The following is a 21,927-nucleotide window of genomic DNA, read 5'->3' on the forward strand; positions in this document are numbered from 1 at the left end:
ACACTAGAGGATGCCTCATGCCCCCTTCCACCATTGTTGTAGCTATAACTTTCTGAATGCAGAATTATCCAGCTGAGCCAGCTGCACAATGCTTAAAATCTGCACACAAAAAAGCTGGGCGATATACTGAACTCGCAGAAGTTTGCAGTTCTTTGTGGTTCGGTGGGGAGTGATAGAGCAAACCGACCTATCCCTTTCTCCCCGCCACAAGCAGCAGTGATAGGCAGCAATATCACATACACAGAGGCACATCATCACATATATAAGTATTCTCCATTTGCTTTGAGCTACCTGGAATACCACTCATGAGGAACCACAAAAGCAGAGCCTAATACAAACCCTTTTCACGATAGGTAATGGCAGGCGGTCGGTGAGCTGGTTGAACTCGTCTCTACAATTTCATAATGGTGTATCCATCTCAGATCCAAAGGGAAAATGGGAAATGGAAATAGGACAGGCAGTGCATGGCAGAGTATGAAACTGCCTTGGCTTATCCACATGCTGTTTCACCCAACACCGAATTCAAATATACACAATTCAGTATATACACAGAGCATACCTGACGCCGGCCAAAAACAGAACAAAGTGTTGCCTGCAGCTGTGTCCTCGATGCTTAACGCGCCTGGCTGGATATCAACACGTGTTATGGGTTTGCCCACACATCCAGAGGTCCTGGGTCGAGATGATTGACACATTCACAGGCGTTATCGGGCAGGAACAATTGGGCAGCTAGGAACACTGAGCTCTGGGGCGTTTCAAATTATATGAAACGCACAACGTAAAGGCAGATTCCTTGGACTTTCCCTCCTGCTGGCTACAGAGTGATCCCATTAAGGTGGGAGTCCAATAAACCCCCAGCCCCACTGCAATCATCCGAAGCTGAAAGTAAAGCCCTGCGGTGGGCGGAAACTTGATTATTGAGTAAAATCCCAACAGCTGATAACTGGGATGAGATACTGAGTGCGCTGAAAGCTGTCCCAAACAATGTGCCTAAACCCCTTGAGCTGCCTCCCTATCACCTAGAGACTGTTGCCACGGTTTGCAAGCTTCTCATGCAAGCAGGACAAACTCTTGCATACTGCCTGTTCACCCAAATATCGGATCAGACTCAACATCGGGCATCTCACGACACGTCGAGACACATACCCTGCTCTTGGTTCCTAAAGGATTCCACAGTACTCTGGTCCATACCTTGTAATGGACTATTTACAAACATTCATCCCGTCGAAGCATGCTGCACATTCTCAGTCACGAATATGAGTGTTTTGCTTCCCCTTCTTGATCCACAGTGAACTACCGAGTTACATATAAACACCTGTTGATATGTAAGACATTGAAATATGCACAACGTGCAACCGACATGCGTGTATACAAAATGCATACCCTACCTCGTTGGCCTGGAAAACTAGTAAAGATGTTTAAAGAAAACGAGCTCGCCCAAGTTTGATTGCTCACTTTTGGTGCAAACATGCTCAACAATGCGTTTTGCTTCTAGCTTGGTTTCGCTATAGGTAAATCAGATATCATAAATATAAACACTCGTCGCCGTGCAGTCACCCACCTCTCCACGCGTGCACGCACACACAACCACGCATGCACACACGCACACGCACACTCACATTCAGCATTACGTGTTTTACAAACATCCCATGTTCAGCATCACCGCAGTGGCGTGCCATAGAGTGGGCTTTCATGCCGCTTCTTGCAGTATTTCCTGACATGAAACACCACACACAGAAATATCCGCAGAAACATAGACAGACTTGGATACCGGGCCACAGTCTGCCTCTAATGGCAGGGCCACGGGCAGGTTAATTATCTAAGCAACTGGTAAATCCCCCCCGGCAGCCCTCTCCGAGAGCTCATTACACCGCTTTCCAAGCAGAGAGAAGACCTGGCACAGTGCCCAAACCACTCTGAAAAGTGATGCTCCAAGTTTAGCAAAATGCTGATCACTCATTACCTCATGTAACCTCGCTGCCTCCGCCATAGCCACTCTGTAATACAGCAGTGTCAATAGTCAATGTAATGTATGTATGCCATATAAATGGCTCCACTCTCCCCTCCTGTTCCTCTCGCATGCACAGTGTGCACCATAAGCCTATTGACTTTATTGAAATGAAATGAGTTTCCTTGATGACTTTTTCCCCTTTCAATTCCAAATATGCTTGAATTGACGCCAAGCTCCATGCTAAATGTGCTGAGGAATCTAAAACTAGATTGTGCCATAAAAAATGGTAAACTGCACACTTTCCTGTTAAAATTGGAAAATGATTTTCATTTTCCTTTTCCAGGACAAATAAAAGCCCGCTGCGAGGGATTTTATAATGCGAGAAGAGCTTTGCAATTGTATTAGCCTCGAATCTTCTTCATACGGCTCGTCTACTTCTTGCTACCTATAGCCAGTGTCATCCCTGTTGTAAAAGCTTCTTTTCAATCACAACCTATTGTCTGTTTCCTTCTCACTGATGCTCATTCGGTTTAGAGCTAGGCAGTTTCACTAGAGTTTTATAGGTCTTTGGTACTTGAGGTGCAAAGCAGGGCTGCGCCAGATTCAATGCCGTTGCAATGAAGCTCATTTCATGGCTGATAATGAGGGTCATTGAGCTGTCCCGTGACACCTGCTTGTTTAGTAAAGGCCACTGAATCTGGGCACTTTAATTTACTTCATTACTTTTGAAACTATCACAAACGACCATTATTCGACTGAATAGTGGGCAGCTTACCTGACTAATATTTTTTTTATCCATGACAACATATCAGTTATTTAAGTACTTTCGCTTCTTTTTACACTTTTAGTACTTTCGATTTTTTTTGGGGTCCTTTGGTTGTTTTTTGTTGTTTATTTTTTTACAGAGCTTGCCTAGTATGAAATGTTTTAATAAGTAGGGGCTGTCGTCAGGCAATTCGTATTCTCCAGGTCCACACAGGGTTGGGTTCACTCCAGTAGGTGAAACGGCCCATACTGAGTCTAAAATCCTCTTTCTGCACGAAATAGGAGTGATGAGAGTCAGATCTAGCTGAAGGATGAAGCGCCATTTGGAAAGTGGTAATGTTCATGCTTCCCTGGGGCAGGAAGAAGCAAGGGCGACTTCTGATCACTGCGTTTCTCTTACTACTTTACAGGACAAAGCCCTCCCCTGCTGAACTCCAGCCCGTGACTGACTGCGAGGCCCAGGTTTCTGTAGAACGCTCAATAGATGGGCATGGAGAAACCCTCAAGGCTTGGCACTCTCAGTTCACTCTTTGAACGATGAAATGTGCTAAAGCAGTGAAAGAGCTCTGTATACGGGGCCTGGCCCTGCTGAGGAATGATTGTTTACACGTATGCTACTGTGCCGCACTCAATATTTCATATCATTTACCCTTTGTTCCCGTGTTTGTATGACATTCATTTTTTGTTGACCTTGAATTAGCGTATTGGTTTTAATTAACTGAATATTAAATTCTGTTGGCCGGTCTTTGAATGCCAGCCCCTAAAATGTGTTGGCCTGACCAGTTTAAATTGCAGATGGGGTGCTTCTTGGCATTCCTGAGTCAGTGTGGCGATTAGAAATCATACAGTGTTTACTTGAATGGATAGGCCATTGTCCTATAAATGCCTCCGCTGGCTAAGGCCAAAAGAAAGCGGCGGGATGCCCAAGTGCATAAGATTCTTCAGAGAAACCGAGATACCTGATCAACACACTTGCCATTATTGTGTGTAAAGCCCCAAAATACAAAGATGAATAAATACATAAATAAATAATAAAAAAAGCTCCATTATGTTAGTTTCCTGATAACAAATGTGTCCAAATCTTCAGATTTTCAGGATTATAGTCTCATTAATCTGTCCATGAACTCCATTTACAAAGGTGCTCTCATTTCTCAGGTCCACAATAAAATGTAAACTTTCAACTGGTCCTTGTAATGTCTCTGCAGCATCTCCTGTTTCCTTTGCCCACTGCAAGCACTCGGAACAAGATAGAGACCCCAATCCTCTTGGAGGTCAGAAGGAGGGGGGTGTCACTAGCTGTCAAACTGCTGGTCCCCGAGGTTCCAGATAAATTAATGCAGAGTAGAACTATTCTCTTTCCAGTGCTCTGACAGGCATGCAGGAATACTTCAGAGCAGCAGCAGGGCCGTCTTTCTTTCTTTCTATGTTTTGTGCTCCAAGCAGTTCTCCACAGAGTTTGTAAACTATTGTTGACAAATACTGGGTGACTTTAACCAAGGTTCTTTGGCTGCCCGGCCCCACATTTTACAACAGTGTGGCCATGGTCCTGTTCTCTGGATATGCTTATAGGCAAAACACTGCCTCATACTCCCTTTCAAAAAAGAAACTTTCATTGTAGATTTCTTATTCCCTTGTGTAGAGTTTAATAGTTTTGAAATCTTTTCCAAGCTCATTACTTCCATTAATCATCCCAGATGTGGGTCCCATGCACTACTTTGCCACTGGAAACAAGGTTTATCTGGCTAATGATCCGTAATCAATCCTGAGGCGCTTGTGCTCAGTTTCAGTGAGGATCTGGCATGGCAATTCCGGCTGATCTGTTCCCTTCGGAGCAGTCTTGACTGATTTGCAAGTGGCAGGATCCAAATTGAGGTGGCATGGTTTGGAAATTTGGGTTATTTGCTGAGGGGGGTGAAACCTTATTCAAGCAGCAACCACAATTCTTGTCATGGTGAAACACAAGCAACCTCAAATTAACCTGTGCTCAACTCTCTGGTAGTTTGTCAGAAAAGCAACCACGCTTAACATAGAGGCAATGTGTAAAGTATTTAAGCAGCACTTCAAACAGTAATAAAGTGAAAACAAGAAACAAGAAAAATCCCACACTAATTTAGAAAAATAGACAAAAATGTAATAAATGATTTGACACCAAAATGACAAAAATTCAATTGGTAGAACCGAAGATAAGCAATTTTGAAGGGTTTAGGAAAAAATAGTGCTTAAAAGCACAAAGTGCCATCAGTAATTATCTGGTTGCACCGGAACATGATAAATTCACAATTTCAGGCCAACCGTGATGAAGCTTGGGCCGGATACAAGCACCAAGTTGGTCCTGTTGAGAAGTGTACCTAAAATCCTGGTTGCAGAAAATTGCACCAAGGAGTAATGCAAAGTCTGCGTTGAGGACGCATCTTGCGGCAGCAGTTCCAGTGAGCTGAGAGGGATGTGATGATGACTTTTATCGAGGCTGTGCCACACTACGTCGGGTCCAATGAGGCACTGCGAATAGCTGTTTCAGTATTGTGTTACACTGCGCACGTTCTGGTAGATACCATATCCGGGCTGGCAGAGCACTTTTTAGCCCCACTCCCAAGGGTCCAGGACTGGCAGTCACCACATGGCAGGTTAGGACTCACAGCAGGGAGAGTCCTGGTGCAGGTGTCAAGATGGTTGAAGCCTTTACTTTCACCGAGCCTCTGATCAGGAAGCCAGCCAACTAACCTTTGGTTGTCACTCTGGTGGTCCTGGGTTCAAGATACAGGTCCAGTCCTTCTCACTAAGGTAGAAGGACCGAGCTTCTTGCAGAAGAGCTGCACAGCAGTCCTTCTTCTGAGTCGTCCACAGGTCCCGAAGTGCACTTAAGAGTTGGGTCTGAGTGTCCAATATTTATATCTTGTACCCACTTTGAAGAGGGAGGACGTTCTGGCGTTTCCCCCACAGAGGCATTTGAAATGTCCTGCCTCCCTGCCCTGATTCTAGTCTGTCTGGGGGCACAATAGGCTAGTGGGAAGTCCTTTGTGTGTGTGTGTGGCATCTCCATTGAATTGTAATAGTGGAAGGTGACAGCTCCGACACCTTATCAAGTCAAAGATGGACCATCATGCCAACACACCAGACACTCTATTGTGTGGCTGTCTAAGAGGAGTACACAAAGGCCAAATACACCTACACCTAGTCATGTGATCCAGCTGCTGGCACCAAATGGTTAGGACAAGAAAATACCAACTTACTAAAAGTGGAATTTTCAGAATTGTGACAAAAAAATCAGACTTTACTATTAAAGAGTGTTTCAAATTATAGTTCCTTAAATTTAACATTGCTATCTGCTCCTAATCAAAAGATATCACGTATTAATGTAATATGGTATCCCAATGTTATCCTATGAGAGAGGTAAGCCTCATAAACTAATTTGAGAGGTTTTTCCTACCAGGGCATGTGAAACATAAAAATACATGCACAAAATATTTTAATACAATGAACGCAGCACTGTGGGCTTTTTAGGTCCTGCCCTAAGGGTGACAATATGTATTAAAAAGGAAGGTTTGGGCCTGGCAGAAAGGCTTATTTTTCCAGGTCGAAATAACAGTTTGAAACTGCACACACAGGAGGCAATGGAAGGGCTGAGACATGTTGATATGTTTGACAAGGCTCCGTAATTGCAGGGGGTGGGGGCATAATAAGTGCTGCAAGCCCTATAGTAGCATTTAATTTACAGGCCCTGGGCACATGTAGTACCACTCTACTAGGGACTTACAAGTATGTTAAAGGTTCCAATTGGGTGAAAAACTATTTTATTGTGTTAAAAGGAGCGAGCACAAGCACTTTAGCACTGGTCAGCAATGGTAAAGTGAACATAGTTCAAAAAGCCCTCAATACCTGGGTTCAGAAAACAGGAGGGTGAAGACAAAAAGTTTGGCAAATGACTCTGCAGAGAGGACCAAGTCCAACATATGATGTACAAAAAACCAATAGACTGGGTTGTGGCCTGAGTAAGTTCCAGTATCTGAGACTCATCCAAGCATTCCATGGATCACTTTTTCATACACTACATGTCAAAAGAAGGCAGCAGATATAACCAAAATGTAAAAATATACCTCATCATTCAAATTGAGACCCCCGGTCAAATGATTGACCATATTATACCTAAAGTCCCAATATATTAAAAAGGCCACAGTCTTTGATTTCAGGTTTTCAGGACTGTATCCTCATAAATCAATCAATAAGTACCATTTGCATAGGCGGTCCCCATTCCTCCTGTTCAGATCTCCAGAAAAATGTTCACTTTCAACTGCTACTTGGAATTTCTCTGCAGCATCACAGTTTCCTTTTGTCCAAAACAGCCACATGTTGGACTCTATCCCCTCTGAGTCAGCAAAAGACGGGTGCCACAAAACAAGAAGCTCAAAGCAGAGGGGTGGACTACTAGTCTTTAGTGAAGCATGCAGCAATTTTCTTAGTGAATCAGCATGGTGTCTTCTTGTGTTGTTTATGTTCCAGGCAACGCTCCACATAATTTCTAAGCTATTGGTAATGACTACTGGCTGATTTGCAATAATGTTCTCGGGCTGCACTTTCATGTATTTTGCAGCAGTGTAACCCAGGGTCTGTTCTCCGGGTATGCTTTCGGGTAAAGTGCCACTTCATAGCCCCTTTAAATACAGAAACTGTCATGGTAGACCCATTGTTCCCTTGGGCTGAGCTTTTCCCATCTTCAACCCTGAGCTGGCCTATTTCCTGGCACCAATTATGCACGAAACTCTCTACCTCAATCCAGTATATACGGAAACCCTGATGTGTGGTTCGGTTCTCAACTATAGCAAGTACTGGAAGAACCATTCACAGGCCCAAGTGAGTTGGAAGATCTATAAGCAGAATCCTTACTGTTTCTTAGCCTATTTTGTGACTTTCCTTTCAAGAAGCAGCTCCTAACTCTTCCAGTTAAAGCCACAAAAAAGGGTCAAACAGCAGGATGACAGCAAATAATGTGAATGCCATTTTGTTATGAAATGAAGCTAATCTTAAGGAGGCTATCTGTAATATTTCTGGTAAAATCTGACCACTTCAATGATCATTTCTTGAAAGAGTATCAATGCTCTGTAAATCAGACTTTCAATGCACTTCCCTATCAACACATAGAAAAATAATGTTTGAATTGAATATTTGCAATGGATTAGGTTTGTCATCTCATTGCATAAAACATAACCTTTCCTAAAGCACATTTTATATTTTAAGGTGCCAGTTGGAAAGAGCTTTCCATCATTTTGACTCCCTTATCTGTAGTTTGACATCCAACATAATTGGACTTCAAATAGTTGTCCTTTTAAATAGTGTGTTTGTGTCTGAGCACTAATGCGCAAACCTTAGCTAGCAAATAGGTACAAATAACAGCTTGCCAGAGCCACAATCTGGGGAAATGCATCAAAAATAGACACTTCTTCTACTACTGGCAGTAATGCCCTGTGCTGGCAGTACACCCCTCTTCGTTCTTCCAGTGCTTTTCCCTGCTATTTAAACTGAGATACTAACAGTGAACATCAATCCTGTTCTTCAGCACATACAAACTTCCAGTACTGAAGCTAACACACAGCTTTGATGATGCAGTTACACCTTGGCACAGCTTCTGATATTCCTATTCTAATCCAGATCGCACCCACCAATAGCAGTCATAACATTCCCATTCCCTAACTGCCAAAAGTTCCATTTAGATGGAAAGCAACTCACAACCTTCTACCATTCCCATTCCAGGCATTTGCAATAATGATTAAGTCCTGCCCTCCCGAAAATCACATAACATTCAATTTAGAGACCCACGTTCAGCGGTCTCACGGCTCTTCAATCCAGAATGATCTCATCTCTGTTTTATTTTTATATTATCTTACAGATCTTTGCTAAAGTGCATCAGTTTGTCTTCCATCCATGTGCATTGACTATAGCTCACCTGCCTCCCACTGAAACAGAGATACTTCCTGGCATATTAACCCGGCATGCTAACCAGGAACCTTGTTAGACTTGATATCCTTGGTGTGGTATTCCCCCAAACCTTTTGCCTTCACTGCTTTTGTGTTGCTGAATTCATTTGTTGTTGCACTTTACTTTCTTGTCCTAACCATTTGGTGCCTACATCCTGGGTCACAATACCAGCTATAGCTGGCAGATGTCCTTTGTGCTTCACTCCCAGACAGTAAGACAATGAGGAAAAATGTTATGTCAGAATTGGCCATCTCTGTCAGGATGAGGAGGGTGGAGAGCTGTCACCTAACTCACTTGCACACAACAAGGACTATGCCTCAGCCCACTCACAAAGGGTCTGTTTTAAAAGTCTTTTGTGCCACCAGACAAGATGGGACCAGGGCAGGAATGGAGGAAATTGAGACACCTCTGTAGAAGAAGAAACCAGAAGCTTCTCCCACGTTACATTAGGCACCAAGTATAAACATTGGACCCTCAGACCCAACCCATCAGATCACTGCTGGACCTATGGACTCTGCCAGGAGGAAAGACTGCCCAGCTGTGAAGTCTGCCCTGCTGCCCTAATTCTGCTTTGCTGACCTAATTCTGCTTTCCTGACCAAGGACTGCTTGGCTGCCTAAGGCCATCAAGATGTTTTGCTGCTGTAAACTTCCTGGCTGAATACAGCCTGCCTGTGTGGACACAGGACTGTGTGAAAAAATCAAGGGTCTGTAGGGACATAACTGGATTCTTCAATGTAGAGGCAACTCCTCACATCTTGATACAATACATTCAAGCTCACTATCCAGCACAATTCATCTCGTCCTCCAGTCCAATTAATTGGAGAGCAACAACCCGGAATTTCAGGTGGCCTCTCTGACGACGCATCTCAACACAGACATAGGCCTAGCATGACGTATCTCGTCCTAAGTGGCGATGCATCACCTCCTAGCTAACTCTTGTTGACGACGTCCTCGATGATGCCGCAAGGTCTAGCCTTGCGAGCTCCTGTGGATGGGCTTTACTGACTCCACCACTGCGCTACGCATCTCAATGCTCAACCTCTCATTGAAGCAGTTAATTGATGACTCCTCGTAGCCAACCCACATAGCTCATGGCAAGGACTTTGCATCTAGCTGCCCAGGTCACAAGGTACTTTGTCAGGTCAATCCCGGATCTGTCCCATGCTCCCTTGTGGGCAGCCTAAGCTTGTGACTTGGACCCAGTCCACTGCAACCAGATAACCGCAGTTGGTGCTTTTTGCTTCTTAGCGCTTGATGTCTTCAAAACCTTTAACATTGTAGAACTCTCTTGGTATCAAATGATTTATTAAAGTGTACTTTTATTTCTACATTGGTGTGAGATTGTCCTTGTGTCATGTTTTCACTTGATTAATGTTTGAAGTGCTGCATCAATACTTTACACGTTGCCTGAATGCTTTTGCCAAACTGCCAGAGGGATAAGCACAGGTTAATTTGAGGTTTGCTTGTGTTTTACCGTGTTAAGAATTGTTTGCTGCTTGAGTAGGGTTTAACCCCCCTCAACTAGTAACCCAATTTCTTACACCTTCCATTGACTAACACTGGGTTTTCTTATCGCATTTTATAAGTGATAACATTTGATTGGGAGCAGATGGAAATATACTGTTTACACTCAAATGAATTGGAATTTAAAATGCTGTTCAATGGTAAAGTTGGATTTTAAATCACAATTCTGAAAATATCACTTTTAGAAATTTGCCATTTTTTGTTCTTACCTTTTGTGCCTTCTATCAGTGCCCTAGGTCACATAATTGTGAATATCTCAATAGTTTGTGTCTTCCATCTAGACAGTAACACAAAGGGGGCTTAGGTGTGGCCAGGGTGGGCCATCCTGGCAGGATGACTTGGAGGTGCAGCACCCACCCCGAGTTGCACTTCAAAGGACTGTGCCTCACTCACACACACAAAGGGATATAACTCGAGGCCTGTCATATATTTTGTCACACCAGATTTCTTAAAACCTTGACAGAGGAAGGGAGAAACGTTCTAGAACCAAAAGTGGGGGCCATGAAGGAAATCCCCTCACTTCAAAGTATGGTGCCTGGTATACATATTGTGCCTCCAGAGCCACTCTCCAGAACACTCCTGGATTTAGGGACATTATTGAAGAAGGACTACCCTGCTGCCAGAGGACTACCCGGCTATTGAGGACTGCCTTCCTGTCAGAGACGGAAGACTGGACCTGCTTAACTTCACCCCAGGCTGACCTGAATGACTCCAAGTGTCAGTTGGGTGACCTCCTGTATGAGCTACAAGGACAACATAAACTTCACAGGCCTCCCTGCAACATACCAGCTGACCTACTGCAACTGGACCTACCTGATCCCTGCCAACCTCTATTGGAGTGAGTTTCTGATTCCCAAAAGGAGCCTCCTTGGTCCATGACCCTTGGATGGCATCAGTATGAGTCCTTCCCGAGAAGAAAAGATGAAAGCCTGAAGTTTTGTTTGCTTGCTAATGTGAACGGGCCCGTCATCCAGAGACCCTGCTGTCCGTGATGACTGCCAACACAAAACTCTGGAGAAGGCATGCTCTTCACGTTAGTGTCAGCCAGCGACGACCGGCATTGCAAGATCTGCACTTCACACTACAGCAATGACAGCCCACAATAACTGTCAGCTGTCCGACTGGCTCTTTGCTGTACAGCAATGACAGCTTCCACCTCCTGGCCTGCTCTTCGTGCTACAGCACCAACCACTCTCCCTGCACCTCCCAGCCTCCTCCACCGCAAACGGAACTCTTCATCCTGGACTTTGAGATGGTAACTCTTTCAATAGGACCAAATTGTTCCCTTTATCTGACTTGCGCTCCATTGTAGTCAGACCAAACTTGTGATTTTCCCCAAGTCTAGCACGACCAGATGGCTGTGAGTGGCACTTTTTGCTTTTAGGCTAGATATCTACTTAAAACTTTAAAATAGAATATTGGTGGTTCTACTCAATGAAATGTTGTCATTCTTGTTTCATTTTATTTTTCTTGTATTGTTGCTCTGTTATTATTTTTGGACTACATAAATACTTTACACATTGCCTCTAAGCCTGACTGATTTGTGCCAAGCTACCAGAGGGTTAAGCAGAGGTTAATTTAGTGACTTACATGGTCCGCACTGACAAGGTTTGTGGTTATTGCCTCCCCCTCAACCAATACCATTTCTTACAGTGTTTTCCCTCCTCAACCAGGAATATCTCAAAACATGCCACTCATATTTCCTAGGGACATACTATGCACCATAAAAGATTCTTTGTGCATAGAATCACTATGGCCTAGTTGCAATTTCCGACTGACCCCAAAGGAGCATGGGTCAGATATGAAAAGCAGGTTCCTCCTGTCAAAAGATTTTACTCTAGGACTTAGTCTGAAATGGAAGTTAACATCTTTCTGTGGGGCAGGGTTGCTGAGTGTAACCAAGGAAGTCATCTTGAAGCCAGATGGTGATTGTATGAGGTACAACTGAAGTTGTTGGTTTTGGCAGGGACGGTTAAAAGCTTGCACACAGTGTCGTCCACTCACTGGATAGATACTTTTTGTTCTTTGCCCAGTCAAGATTTCAATGTTCAGGCTCAGGGCCTGATTTATATTTCGGCACACAAGAAATTCCATCACAAAGGATATATTGCTTTTGTAATACGGTAGTTGGAATATCCGTCACATTTGTGTCGGAGTATCCCATCCACCGAAATATAAATTAGACCCTTAGTCTCATTCAGAGTTCAGAATACTCCGTCAGGGCAAGGCAGCAGGCTGTATCTGGTGATTAGTTTCATGAGGCTGGATACTTTCTCACTGAGTCCCAGCTGAAAAGGATTTGCTGCTGCGGAGAAGCTTCAAATGCGAGAAACCTGTTTCTTCAGCCCAGTGAAGTGGGCCTTAGCCGGGTTTGCTCAAGTGGTCGGTCCCATTTATCCGGCCGCTGGAAGACAGTGCTCTGCCAAATCCCACAGCATTTCAGATATTAGAGGAGATCCCAATTAGACAAAGCCTAGGGTCCCAAGCCCTCAGGCACAGTGCTTTATGGTTAGTGCTCACTCCAGCAAAAGCCACCAGTAGGGTCAAGTCCAGGTGCAACGACTCAGATGGGCATTTTAGGACAAAATACCTCTTGCAGCTTATTGTGTCCCTGTAGCTAAACAGGACGTTGGCCAACTGACCCTTGGAATTTCCTTCTTCGACCTGGATAAAAATGGAAGAAGGTCCTCCTTCTGTTTTTCCCACAGGAGGGTGCCTTTAGGTTCTATATTTATGTTTGGCACTAGCTAGTGGGTGGGGTTGATTACTGGCATCTCTCTAACCAGTGGGGTAAAAGTTACCCAGGACAACTATACTCACTGTTTCAACAGTTACTGCTTGACCTACTGCAAGCAATGGCATAGTGTACATTAATCTAAAAATCTAAGATGTTAAGGCCCTTTCTCCCTTATGCAGAGTGTGTGCACCCATCCAGAATTGTGCCCAGGGAAACGAGTAGCCCTATTCCTTTGCAGTCACAAAACTGGTTTTGTGTGGAGCTTCCTTCCCAGTGGGTTTGGAGCCAGCCTCACCGAGGGAGCAAAGGCCTGCCATATTCAGATCTCACTTTATGTTTTCTTGTGAAAGGGAAGGTTTTTAACAAGTTAATGACATTTCTGGGTCCACCCTAACTGGTCTGATGAAAAAAACCCAGCTAAATCCAGGCCATTCTTTCTGTCTTAGGTGCAATGTTTACACCTCATTATGGTCAAGCACTGACTGGGCAGCTGCTGTCAGGATGATGCAAATGAGTGTTTCCTGAATAGTTATAAAGAACCCAACTTCAACATTGGATTAGATTTTTAATAAATATCACCATAGTTGTTGAATACATTTTCTAGCTGCTTCCAATCAATATTTTAATCTGTATTCTAGTTTCCCTCATAGGACAGCCAGAGCCTTCTTCAGGTAAAATAGCTTTTGGGGACTTACCAACGATTTGACATGAAAACTTATATTTCTACATGCCGCACTTTTAAACCATCCATACTACCTTGTGGGATACTACAAAGGGATCACTTATTAATGTCTAAAAGGGATGATTTTCTCTGTCAAAAACAGTTATGTCGCCAGGTGAGTCTGCAGGTTTTCCCTGTCACCCTAGTGAATGGCACAGCAATACAATTCAGCAAAAAATAGGGTCACCACTGAAAAAAGTGGCCCTTTCCCACAAGTACCATAGCCGACAAAGATGGCTGCACATGGCTTCCACCACTTTCCTCTCTAGCTCTACCAGGTCTCCGCCCACAGCCTCTTCAACACTGCCTATCAAGGATCACAGAAAATCTAGCTAATCCAGTTTCATGGTGTCAATGGCTCTCTACAGAATTCAATAAGGGGTTATGGTCTCCTTTGGCAGGGAGATGTGACAAGTGTTTGGAAAGGTACTTCCTACAGCTCTTTGCGCTGCAATCTTTCAAAGCCATGCATTTGGCAGATCCTGACCAAAGGAAGATGTTGTGTGAAGTAAGACAATTCTATATGAATAACTAAGTAAAGTTTTGTCAGGCACTATGATAGAAACAAAGACAAGTAGTATAGATCATACAAATCCAATGTTTACATGCATTTTGCCATATATATTTATGTCTGCACAGCCGATTTTAAACGTCTATGGTTTTCTTGACAACATTTAGAAAAATAGTGTTTTTCAAATTGTTCGCATTCTGAAATGGAGGCTTCCGGAACCTGGGCACAATTTAAGCATGTTCAAGTTTTTAGATGTTAGTGTGAAAATGGATGCTTACATCTGAGATTTGAACTTTGTACAACTGTGCAGACCATTTGTCATCATTTACAATTGACATACTAAAATAATAAAGCTGGTAATTTAAACGATCTTTTTTTCATTTTTAAGACAGACCACATATAGCTGGAGTTGATTAGCGGGGTCCATCTACCGTAGAGGCCTTTTTTATATCCCTACTTTAATAGCATGAATAAATGGAGCTAGTACATTTGATTTACTATGCACTCCCTTTATTTACTCAGCTTCATGTGGTCATAAAAGTTTGTCTTACACATGCAGTCGACGTTATGCATGAGTGATATTTATTTCTATAACACTCACACTTTATTTCCTTTATTAATAATGGAAGCTCTGCATGTTCACATATTGTGCATTTTATTAGTGCATTTATTTGTGGGACCAATGAATCCTTTTTACAAGTGAATCCTCAGGTCTTTAAGAACTACTAGACAGTAGTCCAAAGCAAAGCACTTAAGAGAATGTTTCTGGGAAACTGGTTATCGAGAACACCTGCTGTGCAATGTAGATTAAATCAATTGCTTGAGAAATACCTCCTTCTTTGTAAATTAGTGACCACTCTTAAGCAAGTGAGGAACTTTCACCCATGGAATTTTCTGAAATACTAACTTGCTTCGATGCATAAAAAATGCCTGCTCTATGCGGTTCGTCATCAAGGTAAATAGTGCCTTCTAGTACAATTTAAACTTCAAATCCAACCATATAATGCTTTTTCTGATGTACAGAGAATGAATATACCATACACTGTAAAAGACTGTGTGCTGATTTGGTTCATACCTGAATTAACCATCCTTCTGGATGTTATGTAATGTAGCTTTATCTAAACTAATAAATATGGAACTTCGTATTTAAAGGCATTTATTCTTGCTAATGATTTCAAATGCATACGTTCATCGAAACTTGCTTAGGTTTATGCTCACAGTTTCTTTATCTATAGAAACAAAATTGCAAGCATTATTTGTCATTAAACTTTTAGCAGTCATACAAATGATAGAATACCAGTTAGAGTAGAACACGTCTCCCTTTCTGCAATCAACAATATATTAAATTGAATGAAGCAAATTATGAATCTCACAAAAGTAATTTAATGTTGTTTTGTTTTTCAGGTCTTAACATGTCAGAAGGACCAAATTCCCCAAACCTTCCACATGGTACAAACAGTAGCTCTGTTGCCATAGCTATCCTTGTGCCTTTCTTTGCTCTTATATTTGCAGGTTTTGGATTTTATCTTTACAAACAAAGGTAAGACTTTTTATGAGTATCATATTTGGAAATGAAGCAATGTATGAAATTCTGTTGGTATCCAACTGAAAATCAATAATGCCAAAATAATAAAGTATTCCTTGACCTGCCCTGGTTGTCAAAAGCTAACATGAGGATTCAAGAGATATGGTGATTTTTTTGAGGAGGATCTATTACCCTGGATTATGCTCACAAGCTTTTCAGTGAGACATTGCCTTTGAATACTGAAAAGAGAGCAGGCATTACTTCCTTCAGGGTGATGCTATTTGGCACTGCACTACCTTGCAGTGCACTTAACTTCTACACCCCAAACAATAGTGCTATCTATCATAGAGTGTAGCCAAGCAGGAATTTGACACGGTTAGCCACCGGTGTGATAGCTTTGTACTTATGTTTAATAGCCAAGTGCTTGATGGTACTGATTTGATCCTGAAAGCACTTGTTGCAGAAAGTATTACAATTTTTATGAGACAGTCTGAACCTTACAAATCAGAAGAATACTCCTCCAAATGTGGCTTTGATATTACAGCATGAAGGTGTTGGTCCTTTCTGTAATTTGAAGATACCAGTCCTAGCAGGAAATGATAGCGAATTCACAGTGCATCATTGTTATACCCACATAGTTTATAATTTAAGGCCTAAAGAGAGCGTCAAACAAATTTATCAGAGGTAAGACACAATGATTCACCACTGGGAGTTTACCACAATAATGTGCAGGGAACCACTGGGAACAGGAAGCGGGGAGGTGCAGAACAATGATATCAACTGTGTGGCGGTCCCCAGTATAGGCAGTTGCCAAACAAATAGTGTGTTGTGTATATATTGGATAGGAGATAGCAATGGGATATTATGGTTATGTTGGATAACCATCTAATGAGTAGGACTTGCCAAAACACATTATGATGGGGTGAAGGGAAGGAGACTAAATGTAGGAAAATATGAAGAAACTTTAAAAATTGACAGTGGCTTATACATTCATACATTGATATAAGAGCATTATGAGAGGACATATCCTGCAGAACAACTTTTCAAACTTTTCTTTATTTTCATTGTTTTCATTTGTACCACTATAATTGGGAAGAAAATGCTTTAATATAATTATTTTCCAGAATGTTTATGTTATTGTGCCATCCTGGCAATTAAAATGCAAAGGCTTCCATTATGACTCCTTCATGATATGATACTAACAATCAAACCCCATCAAGAAAGGATCAAAAGCTAACCTCATAGGAATTCTCTGATTATATGAACCAAGGAGGCAAACTTGAACCAGGATAGAAAAACAATGAGTCTATAATTGCCCCATTCCTGCTCCTTAGTTACCATCATAAAGGAACAATATCATTCAACTTAGGTCTGCATTAGACAGTAATCCAGAAAGGATCAGTAACTGTAGTTAGCAGCCCCACCGATATTACAACAAGTGTGGAACACAGTAAGCCTGGAGTTTCTCACCCTCAGTGCTAGTATGGTAAAATCCCAGAGTAAAAATATAATGTTGAACAATTCCTTTCTCTCCCTATGGTTTAAAAATCAATGCCATTGGTACAAGTTACCTTCATGTGGGTAGGAGGGTAGTCACTAAAATTGGGATACAGAGAACGTTAATCTTAAAGTCACAAAAAAGAATAGCTGTGACCTTTTTTAATTAAACCGTGTCTAGAATTAAATGGGCCTTATTTCAGAAAATAGGTAATTTTCTTTGCAAACTGTCTCAGAAAAATCTCTTGCAAGTCACAAAGAGATTAAAAAAAAATAGCTCTCCCAACTATCTGTCCCGGACCACCTTCCTTTTTACTACGCCAAGTTGTTTCCAATGTTTTGCTTACATCAGCCATCTCAAACATAAGCCAGAAATATCTAAATAAAACATTCCAGCATATACATAAATGTTATTTTCCCACAGGCTTTAGCCAACAACACTTTTTAAAGGATGGCAATATTCATCTTAGATTTGTACCCTGGCTTTAGTGATTGCTTATACCAAAGATGCGAATTGGCAATATCAAATCAGAAAGTTCTTCTCATCTCAAACCATTTAAAGAAATGTGTATTCTATACAGTTTTCATATGTCTATTAATGATGACGAATGCAAAAACAACAGTTGATGGACAGAGTGCAGAACAATGTCATACATTCACCCCAGTACAGAGATTTAGGCCTAAATCCATTGTTTTTTTGCTCACCATGCCATTCCAGTTTGAACCCAGCCATATGCAAATCAGTCTTGACCCTGTGTCTCATGGGAACAGTCCAGCCCGAACTTCCAAGCCAGGTCCTCCCTGGACTGGAAACAAGCATCCTAGGATCGGTTTCAGGGTTTCACCCCTCTTCAGCCAGGATAGCTTGATTCCAGTGGCATGGAGAGCACGGGACCCACGTCTGAGCATACCCGTCCCACTCGGGTGACAAATGCAAAAACAACAGTTGATGGACAGAATGCAGAACAATGTCATACATTCACCCCAGTACAGAGATCTTGGCCTAAATCCATCGTTTTTTTGCTCACCAGTTCTGCATTCCCTCCATCAATTGTGTGTCTTTTGCTTTCTCGCCCTAAGTGAGCCAGGTATGCCCAGACGTGGGTCCTGGGCTCACTATGCCACTGGAATCAAGCTATCCTGGCTGAAGAGGGATGAAACCCCGAAACCGGTCCTAGGATGCTTGTTTCCGGTCTAGGGAGGACCTGGCATGGCAGTTTGGGCTGGACTGTTCCCATGAGGCACAGGGTCAAGACTGATTTGCATAGGGCCAAGTCTAACCTGGGGTGGCATGGTGAGCAAAAGAATGATGGATTTCACCCAGATCCCTTGACTGGGGGTGAATGTTTTGATTTGTTCTGCATTCCGTCCATCAATTGTGTGTCTTTTTAAAAAAAAAATATTAATGATGACGAAGCATAGGCTCGCGAGATTCCGAAGCACACAGCTTTCCATACTGTAGAGCAGGGCAAGGAAGGAAATGGAATGGCTGCTGCATAAGTATTCAATTCCTTATCATCTCCTGGGATTTCCTTTTCATTCACTGCTGATCTCAGGCCACAGGCAAGGACAGATATGAAACCTACACTTCCAGTACCAGCAACACCCATCAACAAGACACCAGTTTTCCATTATGTGGTACTTTACTATAAGGATGTATTGCACTACAAATCTTAAGATGTTGCACATTGTTAACGCATTATTCATATATGTATGCACCAAGAGTATGTCTACACTGATAGACATAAGAAAAATGATTCAGAACTGTAATTCAATTTTCCTTGCTTGAGATTAATGCAGCTTTTTCTTTCTCGTACGCCCATGTGGCCAGGAAGCATGTCTGAATGGCAGAGCATGTGGAAGTGATAAACAGCTTGCATTGGAACTTTGAAGACAAAATACAATAAGTGTATTCAAACTATAGACTAAACATTGACTTGATAAAAGAGAGACAGGGCCTGAAATTTATTTCAGTTTTCGTGTAATTCTTTTGCTATATGACTTATGGATCAGTATGTCTTCCATCATTCTATATGTTTCGGCTCGAGGATAGGTACCAACGTAATAATTTCTTAACATAATCTACCTAGTCTACAAATCATATACTGTATAAGAATTTTTTCTTACTTGTGTTCATTCTTGTCCATGCCGATCTTGTTGATCTTTACAATGAAACCATCTCGAATATACATGCACTCTTCTTTACTGCGAAATAAATTGCCCCTCCCCTTTCAAAAAAATATATTTGCATTACTGCAGTTGCAGTCAGGTCATCATATTAAATCACACACACAGGTCCTACATTCTGAGGTGCAAAGTGGAAACGTATTGTAAGTTGGCAAGTGATGGATTATCATCATAATTGCGTTTAAGTGACACTTTTGTTAGTGTCCGAATATTGTGTGATTTACTTTCATATAAACTTTGTTTTTTAGCACTTGCCAAGAGGCATAGCTACCACGTTTCCGTCTACCAGGAATCTTACATTGTAACATTCTGATGTAAGAAAATAGAGTGCAATAAACACATGGCCTTAATTGTAGCTAATAAATGTTATTTATTTTTCACATGTGCAGTGTTTCCACATGATACATGTATACATGAGCAATATGAACATGGACTTTCTTCACCTTTGGCTTGTGTTTCCTAACAGGACTGCCCCCAAGACGCAGTACACGGGATGCGCTGTACATGAAAATAACAACGGCCAAGCTGCTTTTGAGAACCCCATGTATGATACCAATGCCAAGCCTGTGGAGGGCAAAGCTGTCCGATTCGACCCTAACTTGAACACTGTCTGCACAATGGTATGATGTCACGAGCCTGTCGACTTCGGGAAGCTGGCAGTTGAAACAGAAGACAGTGCGCTTTGGTTCACTGCTACAATTTAAGCACAGGAGTTTCAGGACTGCTTGGCCAACCTTCCTGGAGAGCGAGAGATGAATGTTTTTAAAGGAACTGAGAGAGACTCATTCTTCGTGCTCGCCACGGAGAGTGTTGACGAGGTGCTGCACTCCATGAGTGCTTGCTCACACTTTAATTTCTTTTTTGAAAAAGAAGATTATTCTATTGAAACAACTTATTTGCATATATTGGAGGAGCACCCACTACTGCTATTTTTGTGCTTTATAAACTATATTAGCCGGTCTGGAAAAAAAAATGAGACTTAGGATAGAAAAAACGAGCTATACTTTCAAGAGACAAAAGATATCCGATATTTTAACAACCCGAAAGATTTAATATATTATTTCTTTACAAATGTATGTCCTATGTTGCATATGAAATGTGTCACTATTTTTCACATCCATGAAGACCACTTAGCTTGTGTCATTGAGTGTGTAATCATGTTTTGAATCCCACTTAAGGGTTCCTTTATGCTTTCTCATCCCTAAGAGAAATTATCCATCTATATTCGTTTTCATATTTTGTCCCGATCACTTGCGTGCTTGCTACATCATGAAAGAAATGCTTAATAATTGAGGACATTAGGTCCATGCCAATCAGAAGTCATTTTGCATTTTAAAAGTACTCCATTTCTAAATTGGAAAACAATGTGACTATTTTGTTCTTTAAAAATGCTAACCAACAATTATCAGCAATAGGACTGTATCTAAAATACTTTTCAATCACTTATGGATAGTGGGGGAAAATAAAAGAAAACAACCTTGAGAGCGAAGCAATAGGAGTAAAGCCAACAATGATGAATAGCATAATTTCATAACAAAATCACAGGGGTAATATTGGAATAACACCATATCTGCAAAGAAATATTTGGGAGACCAGCAATACGTATGTAAAAGCGGTACATAATAACCAACTTATAGCAGTCTATTTGTGATGTCACTACTCTTCAATTCCATACACTGACCGCTTACAGTGGTACCAAAGCAGACACCTACAAAGCATTCTTCCATATGGAAATTATTTTACTTTAGTAATGTAAGTATACCAATTTATATTTTTATTGTAGGGGCAACATGTACTTAAGGTTGTAGAATTTATAGAGATTCCTCAAAGATTTCTATGGAATAACCTGAAAAAACAGAGTTTCCATTTAGTGGAAAATTCTGTAAACCTGGAATTTATTATTTATTCCTTGGGTTTGCCCTTTGAATTGTCAGGAAAAATGTCTGAAAAGTTCCAATGACATTTCAATTAAGGGGTGTTTCCATTCTCCATAATATTTTTCAGAATGGTAAATGCCTAGGAAATTTGTAGAACTATAGAAATTTCTAAATCAAATACTTTTGAATTTTAAGAATATTTCTTTGATTGTGGAAGTTTAACTCAGCCTGTAATAGTTTCCACGAATTCTGTGTTCATTTTCATGGAAAAACAACTGAAATTCCCACAGAAGGCTTGCAGAATATTCAGAATGCAAAGTACATAAGTATGTTTTCATTTAGACGGACATGTCAGCAGCCGCAGTCCGTGCAGGTAACAGCGGTGGGGCGGTGGGACCAGGTAAGGGGGGATTTCGAGGGACAATGCAGAGGGAAAATTAATTATTTATTTAATTTTCGCTCTGCATCGTCCCTCGAAATCCCCCCTTACCCGGCCCCACTGCCCTACCGCTGTTACCTGCACAGACCGCGGCTGCATGTCAGACGTACAGTTAACTCATGTAAAAAAATATTTTTAAAAAAATGTATTGTTTGTTTCAAAAGATTATGGCTTTATCCAGATAGCTGAATATTGTGGCTCCACCAAGTAAGTAAGTAATT

The 21,927-nt window shown here is 41.7% G+C and overlaps 1 protein-coding gene across 1 annotated transcript in view; it reads left to right on the forward strand.

Moving 5' to 3' along the window:
- Positions 1-21,632, forward strand: part of CSMD3 (CUB and Sushi multiple domains 3) — a 2,836,509-nt gene extending 2,814,877 nt beyond the window's left edge. The window contains exons 69-70 of the mRNA XM_085605076.1: positions 15,586-15,721; positions 19,857-21,632. Of these exons, the coding sequence (XP_085461202.1) occupies positions 15,586-15,721; positions 19,857-20,016 (296 nt within the window). The 3' untranslated portion in view covers positions 20,017-21,632. The remainder of the gene's footprint in view (positions 1-15,585; positions 15,722-19,856) is intronic.
- Positions 21,633-21,927: the final 295 nt, after the last annotated feature.

Source organism: Triturus cristatus, chromosome 5_1 (genome assembly GCF_964204655.1).
Source record: "Triturus cristatus chromosome 5_1, aTriCri1.1, whole genome shotgun sequence".
Taxonomy (NCBI): Eukaryota; Metazoa; Chordata; class Amphibia; order Caudata; family Salamandridae; genus Triturus; species Triturus cristatus.